At 42.6% G+C, this 12617-nt stretch overlaps 1 protein-coding gene across 2 annotated transcripts in view; it reads left to right on the top strand.

The window, feature by feature from the left end:
• Positions 1-12617, top strand: part of CHN2 (chimerin 2) — a 334983-nt gene that overhangs the window by 204140 nt on the left and 118226 nt on the right. For both annotated transcript variants that reach the window (XM_089917579.1, XM_089917580.1), the window contains exons 5-6: positions 3339-3452; positions 8667-8952. In XM_089917579.1, coding sequence (XP_089773705.1) covers positions 3339-3452; positions 8667-8952 — 400 coding nt within the window. The remainder of the gene's footprint in view (positions 1-3338; positions 3453-8666; positions 8953-12617) is intronic.

Here is a 12617-nt window from a genome sequence, read left to right as displayed (position 1 = left end):
AGGCAGAGTCTTAACCACTGGACCGCTAGGGAAGTCCCCCCCATTTTTCTCTTAATTTCATCTATTGTTTAACTTTCTCAGAAGCCTACTGCAAAGCAAATACGCATTACCATAAAAATAGCTGGCAGTCCCGGGCTGTGGCATGGTGCACAGCTCACAGCAGGCAGAACCACCCAGACAGAGCAAAGGGCGGAGGCGGAGGTGGGGAGGATGTCAGTCAGAGGCACAATTCGATTTTCTTCCCATGTCCCACCTGGAGGCATTATAAGGTTAAAGTCTCTTTCAGCTCCCAGAGCTCTCCCAGCCAATCCAAAACCTTCTTCCTCTATTCCCTTACCCATCAGAGCTTCACTTCCGTGATGAATGACCCTCTTATTTGTCCCAGTTCAGCAGCCACTTCCTAATTGCCACGGCTGCGTTTCTGAACCTTCCTACTGGGCCTTGGGAATTCAGCTGGGGGCTCTGGAACACCTGCCTGCATCGCTGGCCTCCTCTCTCTTCCACCCCCATGTCCCTAACATCTAACCTGGTTGTAATAGGACTTATTTTTCTTCAGTATACTGATTTGGATTTTGCTCATAGAGCAAAAGAAAAGAGAATTAATTTAAAAAAGAGAAAATGAAAACCTATTGTATACTTCTCAAATAGAACATTTTTGTACATGAATTCCAAAAGAAACTCTATTTATTGTTTCTTTCTGTTTTTTGCATAAAAGTTTTGTTGAATAACCTTCTAGTTTTCATAGTCCAACCTCCCCCCACCCCACCATCCACATAAACTATAGAGTGAAACGAGACCAAAGAAACATTTTCTTAACCATAAAAAAGGAATATATCATATTAGAGGGAAGTTAGCTTTAAAACTTCATATTCTGTGTTTCCCTTTCTTTTTTAAAAATGAAAGTTTTTGTTGTTCCATTCAAAAAGTAAAACATGCTCTATTCAGCAAACATATATGCATATTTTCTTCCTAGAAAGAATCACAAGAAAGTGTGTTCAGTAGATACCATTAGGGAAAGGGAATTTTTATTTCTCTACTGTTTATATTTTTATTTCTTTCGTGCCTTTTAACTTTCAAATTTTGAATTTTCCCACTGTGGGTAGGTATTACTTTTGTTCTTAAAAAGTTAATCACTTAATACCCAATTAATTTGGGAAAATTAGAGCATATAGGAATCTACAAGGTGGAAAACACCATAGCCCCACCGTGAAAGAGAAGCATTGTTAACTTTTTTCCCTTCATCTCTTTCTTCCCAGTCTTTGTGCAGGCTCTTTTTTTTGAAAAGTTGGGATCATAGATATATACATGATGGGTACTTTTAAATCCATGCCTAAAGGGGCTGATGAGCCACACACTGGGTCTTCAGATGCACAAGATTGTCATTTTCTTCTTTTGAACAATTGAATTTAACTTAGTTCTTGACACCTGACATCTGCTGCTGGCCATCGCTGAAACACGTCCATTCAAGGGAGTTCAAACAAAGCTGCTTTCAGGTTAACTGCCTATTTGGGATATTCCTTTTCCCATTTTTTTTTTTTGCCCTTCTCCCCCCAGAGAGTGACCTGGGTCAGGGGTGTCAGGTTTCTGTGCCCTTCGCTGCGTGTGCCTCTTCCTGCTGCGGTCACCCCCTGCCCTGCCCTGCCCGGTTGTGTCCTGGACATCTCAGCCTCAAACCTCTTGTGGCACCAGCTTTTGTCCTTTCTGATGTGGGAAACTTTCCAATGCCCTCTGCCCTTCTATCCTCTCCACGTCCCTCCCACCTCTCCCTCCCTCCCTCCCTCTCTCTCTCTCTCTCTCTCTCTCTCTCTCTCCAGCCTTCTTCCAGCCCCAGCTCTTGCTGCAAAGGAGGCTTTTCCACCTCCCAGCTTAGACCCACTGAACATGGGTTCTAGCCAAATTTCTCCCAATCTCCCTCCCAAAAGAACTGGGGACACTGGTCTCCTTTTGGAAAGGAGCGTTGCTCTTATGTCACACAGCACATTCATCCTCACCCCGGAAAAGCGATGCTGCAAGACCTCCATACGTTGACTCTCAAGATTTAAAACCAAAATTTGAGAAGCCAGAACACCGCTTTTTCCCAAGCTATCACTGCCCTAGGCCTTTGAGAGTTGATCTGAGAACTCAAGGCCAGAGTGTTTGACCTCACTCCCCTAGGACTAAAGCTTCAGCTTGTAAGGTCTAGTTGTAAAGAATAGAAGGGAATTAGGACGTAAGTATTGTGATAGGTTTATTTTTTTCCAAAATGTTATCCTGGTACATGTGTCCTCTAATAATCTTTGCATTCCTGTGGGAAAAAACAACAGCACTTCTTGTGTAGCCAGCTTCCCTCCCTCCCGTCTCCTTCCAGGAAGGTAAAAGGGGATTCTCTGTCCAGAAAACTTCTCTAATTTATTCCCCCCAATTCCCTAAGATTGGGTAATCCCAGAAAGAAGGTGGTGTTCCCTCTCCCAGGAGCCCGGGACCCCTTGGCCCTGGCCTCACTCCGCCACAACCCAGCTCCCACCTTCCTCTGAAACACAGATTGATCAAATCTCTGATAACAGGGGTGAGCCACTGTCTTTGCTTTAGGGCAGCAGAGAGAGCTGGCTGGTTGTGTGTCCCTAACTCCTGTCCTGTTCTCCTCTCCCCTGGCATCGCTGTCCGCTCTCTAGGTCCCAGACATCCCTTCCAGAGCAAGGCAGTTACTGGCCAAGCTTGCAATCCTACCGAATTTTCTACATGCATGTGTATTACTTTTTAAATTGCGGGGGAAAAAATAAACATTATCTTTAAAAAAGAAAAATAGGTACATTTTCCAAACACATCCCTAAGCGAACCGAAGCGAATGCTCTCAAAATTTAGAGGAATGGAAGGCTGTTCATTACTTCTGGCCATTCTTCCCAGAGAATGAGCCTCTAAAATGAACATCACCCCACACTGAAGTAAGCAGGGTGATAATCAGTACGTGCTCATTTGCAATCAGGATAATACCTAGTGATGAGCAGAGTGCTAAATTGGTAAATGCTCTTTTGCTTTCCTTCATGGATAAAAGAGGAGCCATAACCTGGCTTTTGGTCACGACTTTAATTTTCAGCTTATGATCAAAGACAATAGCAGAAAGCCAGGTGGACTGGGTGTTCTTCCTTTTGCCTTGCCTACTTGCATGCTTATTATGTGTTTGGGTGCATGCTGAGAGCCAGGTCCAAGCCCATCTGGAAGTATACAGTAGTCACACCCCTCTTCATTTAAATGGGGAGCTGTAGATTCCAGGAGGACCCACCATCTTTTTTAGGCAGCTCTTTGTGGTCCATGTTGGTATGTGATCTGTTCAGAACAAAGATGATCTTGTCTCTCCTCAGGTTTCATGGGATCATCTCCCGAGAGCAGGCAGATGAGCTTCTTGGAGGCGTGGAGGGCGCCTACATTCTTAGAGAAAGCCAGCGCCAGCCAGGGTGCTACACGTTAGCACTAAGGTGAGCCTGATTTCATCCACTGTTGCAACTGCTTTACAGGAGACTTTACTTATTTTTTTCCCTTTTTTTTTTTTTTTGCGGTAAAATATACACAACATACAATGTAAATGTACCACTTTAACCATTTTTTAGTGTACAATTCAGCGCCATTAAATATATTCTGTGTCCTGCAACCATCTCCACTCTCCATTTCCAGAACTTTTTCATCATCCCAAATGTTCGGTACCCATTAAATTAATTGCTCCCCATTCCCCCCTAATTATTTTTTATTTTCACTTCATTTACAAAGCAGCCAGCAGCATGTCAGAGGCTTATACATTTCCTGTTATCAGTTGATGGGCTCTGAGGCTCTGTTTATGCATACACAGCATTCTTTGGAGAACCATCTGCAAAGCTGGTGCTCTAGGGCTGCTTCCTTCTGAAACATCAAGCCTGCTGTCTGAGACACGCCTCTGCCTCCCTGCGCCCTCGGCAAAAGTCTTCACCTCACGTTGTGCGTGTGTGCCTGCACAGCCACGCGCTTTAACCAGAGGATTCTCTCAGAGATCACACTGACCTCACACTGAGCTCCCAGGGGTAGTCATGACGCTCCATGCCAGCGAGCCATCGCAGCACTTTACCACAAAATCACAGTATTAAAAATCACAATTTCAGTGCTTGTGATGGGTCTGTTTACATTTTCTGTTTTTTCCTGGTTCAGTCTCAGAAGGTTGTGCTTTTCTAAGAATTTGTCCACATCTTCCAGGTTGTCCATTTTATTGGCATATAGTTGCTTGTAGTAATCCCTCATGATCCTTTGTATTTCTGCGGTGTCAGTTGTTACTTCTTTTTCATTTCTAATTCTATTGATTTGAGTCTTCTCCCTGTTTTTCTTGATGAGCCTGGCTAATGGTTTATCAATTTTGTTTATCTTCTTAAAGAACCAGCTTTTAGTTTTATTGATCTTTGCTATTGTTTCCTTCATTTCTTTTTCATTTATTTCTGATCTGATCTTTATGATTTCTTTCCTTCTGCTAACTTTGGGGTTTTTTTGTTCTTTCTCTAATTGCTTTAGGTGTAAGGTTACATTGTTTATTTGAGATGTTTCTTGTTCCTTGAGGTAGGATTGTATCCCTCTTAGAACTGCTTTTGCTGCATCCAATAGGTTTTGGATCATCGTGTTTTCATTGTCATTTGTTTCTAGGTATGTTTTGATTTCCTCTTTGATTTCTTCAGTGATCTCTTGGTTATTTAGTAGTGTATTGTTTAGTCTCCATGTGTTTGTATTTTTTACAGATTTTTTCCTGTAATTGATATCTAGTCTCATAGTGTTGTGGTCAGAAAAGGTACTTGATACGATTTCAATTTTCTTAAATTTACTAAGTCTTGATTTGTGACCCAATATATGATCTATCCTGGAGAATGTTCCATGAGCACTTGAGAAGAAAGTGTATTCTGTTGTTTTTGGATGGAATGTCCTATAAATATCAATTAAGTCCATCTTGTTTAATGTATCATTTAAAGCTTGTGTTTCCTTATTTATTTTCATTTTGGATGTTCTGTCCATTGGTGAAAGTGAGGTGTTAAAGTCCCCTACTGTGATTGTGTTACTGTCGATTTCCCCTTTATGGTTGTTAGCATTTGCCTTATGTATTGAGGTGCTCCTACGTTGGGTGCATAAATATTTACAATTGTTATATCTTCTTCTTGGATTGATCCCTTGATCATTATGTAGTGTCCCTCTTTGTCTCTTGTAATAGTCTTTATTTTATTTTTTAATTTATTTTATTTTATTTATTTTTGGCTGTGTTGGGTCTTCGTTGTATGCAGGCTTTCTCTAGTTGTGGCGAGTGGGGGCTACTCTTCGTTTTGGTGCACGGGCTTCTCATTGCGGTGGCTTCTCTTGTTGCAGAGCACGGGCTCTAGGCCCACAGGCTTCAGTAGTTGTGGCACATGGGCTCACTACTTGTGGCTCGTGGGCTCTAGAGCACAGACTTAGTAGTTGTGGCACACGGGCTTAGTTGCTCTGAGGCATGTGGGGTCTTCCTGGAACAGGGCTCGAACCCATGTCCCCTGCATTGGCAAGCGGATTCTTAACCACTGCGCCACCAAGGAAGCCCTAGTCTTTATTTTAAAGTCTATTTTGTCTGATATGAGAATTGCTACTCCAGCTTTCTTTTGATTTCCATTTGCATGGAATATCTTTTTCCATCCCCTCACTTTCAGTCTGTATGTGTCCCTAGGTCTGAAGTGGGTCTCTTGGAGACAGCATATATACGGGTCTTGTTTTTGTATCTATTCAGCCAGTCTGTGTCTTTTGGTGGGAGCATTTAATCCATTTACATTTAAGGTAGTTATCAATATGTATGTTCCTATTACCATTTTCTTAATTGTTTTGGGTTTGTTATTGTAGGTCTTTTCCTTCTCTTGTGTTTCCTGCCTAGAGAAGTTCCTTTAGCATTTGTAAATTAGAACACTTCCGAACACCATACACAAAAATAAACTCAAAATGGATTAAAGACCTAAACATAAGGCCAGACACTTTAAAACTGTGAGAAGAAATCATAGGCAGAACACTCTATGACATAAATCACAGCAAGATCCTTCTTGACCCACCTCCTACAGAAATGGAAATAAAAACAAAAATAAACAATGGGACCTAATGAAACTTAAAAGCTTTTGCACCACAAAGAAAACCATAAACAAGACGAAAAGACAACCCTCAAATGGGCGAAAATATTTGCAAATGAAGCAACTGACAAAGGATTAATCTCCAAAATATACAAGCATCTCCTGAAGCTCAGTATCAAAAACACAAAACAACCCAATCCAAAAATGGACAGAAGACCAAAATAGACATTTCTCCAAAGAAAATATACAGATTGCCAACAAACACATGAAAGGATGTTCAACGTCATTTATCATTAGAGAAATGTAAATCAAAACTACAATGAGGTATCACCTCACACCAGTCAGAATGGCCATCATCAAAAAATCTACAAACAATAAATGCTGGAGAGGGTGTGGAGAAAAGGGAACCCTCTTGCACTGTTGGTGGGAATGTAAATTGTTACAGCCACTGTGGAGAACAGTATGAAGCTTCCTTAAAAAACTAAAGCTAGAACTACCATACGACCCAGCAATCCCACTACTGGGCAGATACCCTGAGAAAACCATAATTCAAAATGAGTCATGTACCAAAATGTTCATTGCAGCTCTATTTACAATAGCCAGGATATGGAAGCAACCTAAGTGTCCACTGACAGATGAATGGATAAAGAAGATGTGGCACATATATACAATGGAATATTATTCAGCCATATAAAGAAACGAAATTGAGTTATTTGTAGTGAGATGGATGGACCTAGAGTCTGTCATACAGAGTGAATTAAGTCAGAAAGAGAAAAACAAATACCGTATGCTAACGCACATGTATGGAATCTAAAATATATATATATATATATATATGGTTCTGAAAAACCTAGGAGCAGGACAAGAATAAAGATGCCGATGTAGAGAATGGGCTTGAGGACGTAGGGAGGGGGAAGGGTAAGCTGGGACGAAGTGAGAGAGTGGCATGGACATATATACACCATCAAATGTAAAATAGCTAGTGGGAAGCAACCACATAGCACAGGGAGATCAGCTCGGTGCTTTGTGACCACCTAGGGGGTGGGATGGGGGGGTGGGATAGGGAGGGTGGGAGGGAGACGCAATAGGGAGGAGATATGGGGATATATGTATATGTATAGCTGATTCACTTTGTTATAAAGCAGAAACTCACACACCATTGTAAAGCAATTATACTCCAATAAAGATGTTAAACAAAAAATAAAAGAAAATAAAAATCACAGCACCCCAAAGGCATTGCATTTACTGCACCTTCCTAACCTGGATCAAATATTTTATGTCCTTTGATCCTCATGGCAATCCTATAAGGTTTGGTGAAGGTTTTCAATTTCAGAATTGGATTGTCTTCCAAAAGTTCATGCGTGAACTCTTTGGAATTGGGAAGCTCTTTCTCCGTGGAAGAAATGGTATCAATGAAATACTTCCCAGGGCCTTCCCTGGTGGCAGAGTGGTTGGGAGTCCGCCTGCCAATGCAGGGGACACCATGCTCTAGAGCCCGCAAGCCACAACTACTGAACCCACGTGCCACAACTACTGAAGCCCACGCGCCTAGAGCCCGTGCTGTGCAACGAGAAGCCCGCGCACGCAACGAAGAGTAGCCCCCTCTCGCCTCAACTAGAGAAAGCCCGTGCGTAGCAACGAAGACCCGACGCGGTCATAAGAAAATAAATAAATAAATGTATTTAAAAAAAAGAAAGAAAGAAGCACTTCCCAGGTCAGCCCACAAAGGTGTGTTCAACCCACCATCTCGATGTTGTGATTGTGGAATGGTAGATGCTTTCCAAGTTGCGACTGGGGATGGCATATCTTCAGTGATGTCATTATGGGGAAGCACTTCAAGAGTAGCAAGTGCCCTAGAGATGCAAAGTATTTTCCCAGCTTCCCAGCACCCCAGCAGCAGGAGTTGACAGTCCCAGTGGGGAGCCAAGCAGGGGCTGTGAGATATAGGACCAAGGCCAAGAGGGAACAGTCAGAACTAAAGGGAGAGCACCCTAATGATTAGGTCACTGGAATGCTGGCTCTGGCGTTCAAGCAGGGAGCTCCACACAGCTCCCCTGTTTCCCTTCTGCTGGACCAACTGGGGTGGGAGGCATGGGGTGCTTTACTGATAGTGGTTAAAGATGTAATAATAAAAGGACATCAGGCCAGTGGTGATAGATTCCCTTGCAGAGGTAATTGCCTGGTACAGGGGAGGGGGTGGAGGGGCATGGCTAGTTCCCATTAAGAAATTTATGTAAGATATCTGTAAATCAGGCAGTACTCCCTGACTTTTACAAATGAGAATGATTATGACCCAATGGCCTTAGTGATTTCTAGGACCAAATGATGCCATATGACTGGCTAGGGTTAAACCCACCTTTGCCTCTTTCCAGGGATGTAGCCTCAATCAGGTACCCCCTCTTTTCAAGGCTCAGTTTCCTCAGCAGTCAAACAGGGATAATAATTGTCTCAACGGGTCTCCGTGATAACTTAATGGGGAAAATCATGTCCAAGGGCTTAGCCCAGTGCCTGGCATTCAGTACACTCTCGGGAAGTTTTAGCTGCCATTGCCACTCACTGGCCTGATTTCTAACACTACTGTGATTTCTCCTTCCTCATGGGCAGGTTTGGAAACCAGACCTTAAACTACAGGCTCTTCTATGATGGAAAACACTTTGTGGGTGAGAAGAGGTTTGAATCGATTCACGATCTGGTCACAGATGGCTTGATAACGCTGTACATAGAAACAAAAGCTTCTGAATACATTTCCAAAATGACAACAAATCCCATCTATGAACACATTGGATATGCCACTTTACTCAGAGAAAAAGTATCCAGGAGGCTAAGCAGGTCTAAAAACGAATCAAGAAAAGCCAGCGTCACAAATGAAGAACACACAGCGGTTGAAAAGGTAAGCTTACGCGAGGGACAAAAACAGTCTCTCTGTTTTTGATCTGTGCTCAAAAACTGGACGATTAATTCTATATGTGATTTGCCAGTATGTTGTAGGAGACCACCCCACCTCCACCAAAAGAACTTCAGAATTTTCATGCTAAAAGGGACCTTGGACATCTTTCAGCTCAACCCCCTCATTTTACAGATGAGGACAGTGACGTCCAGAAATGTTTGATGATTTGCCCCAACTCATGCGGTCAGAGCCAGGACTTCCACAGATAATTATCTGTGCGTTTATTCGGAGTTTGAAAGGAAGAGAAAATCCCATTAATGTTTTATGATGAAACTAGTCACTTGCTTTTTAATTGCCATTTGAGGTGGCAATCTCTAGTTCCACCCAGCTGGCCAGATACATGGTATTTGCATTTCCTTCTCTCAGGACTGGGTGACTATGCGTGATCCACAGGTCAGCCGTCTCTTGAAGGTGGTTTTACCTAGATAATAGATTTTACTGACAGAGATGGGAGCATTAGCGGTGATGATGGCTCTCTCTGGGAGGCTTGGAAAGACAGGCTATCCTTTGTCCCAAAGGAGGAGTTATTATGCCTCGCCGAGGATTAGAAGCTCCTAAGTGGGTGATGTTCAAGGTGGTTGCATCACGGCAGGATGTGGCGAGGAAGATCTGATTTTCCTCTCCAGTAAGTTGCTGTTTATTTGAAAGACACCACCACAGTTTGCTAGCAGATTTTTTGGATGTGCCTCTTTAGGAACCATCTGCTTTGCCTGGTCCTGTCTGTTTTCCACTGAAAGAAAATGACAGCCAGCCACGCCAGTCAGCCCCCACTGAGTCTGTGCTGAGCCCAGCTTCTAAGGCGAGCTTGGACTGGGGCAGATGTAAATAAGCAGGGCGAGCACTGCTACTTCTGGTGGTTACTAATCCATAATTAAACTGGAATGGCCCCCTTCGTCCCCCTGTTGTCCAGTGTTAGCAGAAAGCAAAGGAACCTCAGGCTGACTGATTGGACTTCGGCTTTGGCGACGGGGATGCACCAGAAAGCACTGAAATGAGGAGAGCAGAGGATGGCAGGCGGTTCTGTTGGCAGACAGGGGATGATCTTAATTGATTTGCTAATTAAGCTTTAGAGCCTAGGAGAACCTTCCTCAGAATCATGTCAGATGAGCAGCTGGCTCATGAAAAAAATCATTTGCCATTTTCTTTTTATAACTCCAGAGTCTCCAAAGCACCTGTTTATTCTTTTGCAAATAATTGATTTGGGAAATGGTGAGGTTTCTGATTGTTTACATTTCAACAAAAGAGAGAGAGAGAACCTGGGTCCCAACTTTCAGAGTTTGTTCCCGTCTAGGCAAAAGCCGTTCCTTACTCTGTTTGCCAAATCTGTTGAAAAGTAATTTGGAATAGCAAATCTGGAAGCTGACCCTCCTAGCCATGACAAATCAGAGGATGAACTGTAAAATGAATCTCTGAAGTGGTGTTTACATTTCTGAATTGGAGAGTGATACCACCGTAAAGGCAGCCTGTTACAACTGCAGGCAGCACACTAGGGCATTTCCAGGAAAAGAGGTGAGTAGGCAGTGACTCTTGTGTAGTTGGCATGAGAGTTTAGATCCTGGGTCTGACATTCACCGATTTCTGCCCTCCGCCACAAGGGAAGTTGGGTCACTGGAAACTGATATTTCTAGATGATAGTCCCATAAGGAGATTTACATGACAAAATATGTCCTTTCTTGTAGATCATTTTGTATTTATTAAGATTAAATTTTGGAGGAAATTAATAATCACTTTGAGTGAGCCCCCCAGTATACTTTTACCTTTTTAGGAAAAGGTAAATAAAGAAAATGTTGAAAGAGGAAGTCCAAACGCAGTGAAAGGTTTGATGGACAGGTGTTGGTGGTGCGGGTTTCTTGGATGCTAATGATGCAGTGTTTGGCTTTCCTGGAGGACACTCCGAATAGTGGGTCTGGTCATTTGCCAGGGGTCACTCATTTTGTTACTGGATTTGTGAAGTAACTTGGTACACCTCCATCTGTTTCTCTCTGACCTGTATTGACAAGTGGAATTACCAAGTCTCAGTCTTGCCAGAAATTCCATTTCCCTTAAGGGCAGGTCAGTGGACTGCTGCCATGGAGACAGTAACTAGAAAAGAAGTGGCAGAAACTTGAGTGGATTGACTGAGAATGTCCGCGGCACCTGTCTGCTTCGGTAGTGGCACGTCTTGAAGGTTTTAATGAGTGAAAGGGGTAGGTTTCCTAATACTTCTCAAATCCAGACAGCCCAGCATTTCATTTTCCAGAGTACTTAAACTCCATCCACCTGTTTATTTTATTGCTCATTTCCTAATGAATCCAGAGAGACTATGTTACCTGTAAATCCGAGAATGTTAACAGTGTAAACTGGCAAAAAGATATTACCTACCCCATCAGATTTGAGCTGTCTCCAGATTTACCTCCTGTCAAGATGGTTAGCAGTGGACTTGATTTTAATCACTGCAGATGAGGTGGGGAGAGGGGAGGGTGCAAAAAAAAATGTTGTGGTTGTTAGCCAATAGGGATCTGATTTCTTTCTGATTCTTTAATTGATTTTTAAAACATTATGATCTATAAGGGCCACCGTTTCATGTATTTAATTAAAATGGTCATGCCCAGTGTCATTTCTTTCTTTTTTTTTTTTTTTAATTTATTTATTTTTGGCTGTGTTGGGTCTTCGTTTCTGTGTGAGGGCTTTCTCTAGTTGTGGTAAGCGGGAGCCACTCCTCATCTCGGTGCGCGGGCCTCTCACTGTCGCGGCCTCTCTTGTTGTGGAGCACACGCTCCAGACGCGCAGGCTCAGTAGTTGTGGCTCACGGGCCCAGTTGCTCCGCGGCATGTGGGATCTTCCCAGACCAGGGCTCGAACCCATATCCCCTGCATTGGCAGGCAGATTCTCAACCACTGCGCCACCAGGGAAGCCCCCAGTGTCATTTCTTTTATGAAACTTATTTCAGAATTTATTCCATAGATGGATTGTCTACTGACCTCCAAAACTGGTGCTGTAAGCAATGTAAGAATAACAGGATTTAACATTGGTTCAGACATTTGCAGTTCGTAAACAGATTTCACGCACGTGAAATAGCTTCCCATTTTATCCTCAGAACAACTTTGCCAGGCACATAGGGCAGGAATCATTATCCCCACTTTATTGAAAAAGTCTCAATACCAGGATGAGGAATCAGACCCACACTTCCTAACTCCAAGTTCAAAGCTTCTTAAATCTATGGAGCAGCTGGACCTCATTCTGTTCTTATTGCCCTTATTGCCTGAAGCAAACACCCTTGCTTTTGACCATCCTAAGTCAATTGATAATAAGAATCCCTTAATATTTACGTGATGTGCTTTTGAAAATACACTGCTGTCAATAGCTCTAATAACTAAACTGCCTTGTAAACGATACCCAACTGAATCAAATATATGTGACAACAATATTTTCAATAGCACATTTATTAAGTAAATTTGGCTTGCTGGATTAAATTGCATTTATGCTTTACTGGAGAAAAATCATCTGTACTCTTGATACAATACAAGCACATTTAAGAATATATTATAGTTTACCATTATTCATTTCACTATTTTTTATAATAGCAAACATCAGAAGACAACCTAAATGCCCATCAGTTGGGGATTGCT

Source organism: Delphinapterus leucas, chromosome 9, assembly GCF_059928025.1.
Source record: "Delphinapterus leucas isolate spDelLeu-1000000601 "Yukka" chromosome 9, BTC_Dleu_Yukka2, whole genome shotgun sequence".
NCBI classification, from domain to species: Eukaryota; Metazoa; Chordata; class Mammalia; order Artiodactyla; family Monodontidae; genus Delphinapterus; species Delphinapterus leucas.
Note: the sequence above shows the minus strand (reverse complement) of the source record. Positions and strands in the feature narration are given on the sequence as shown.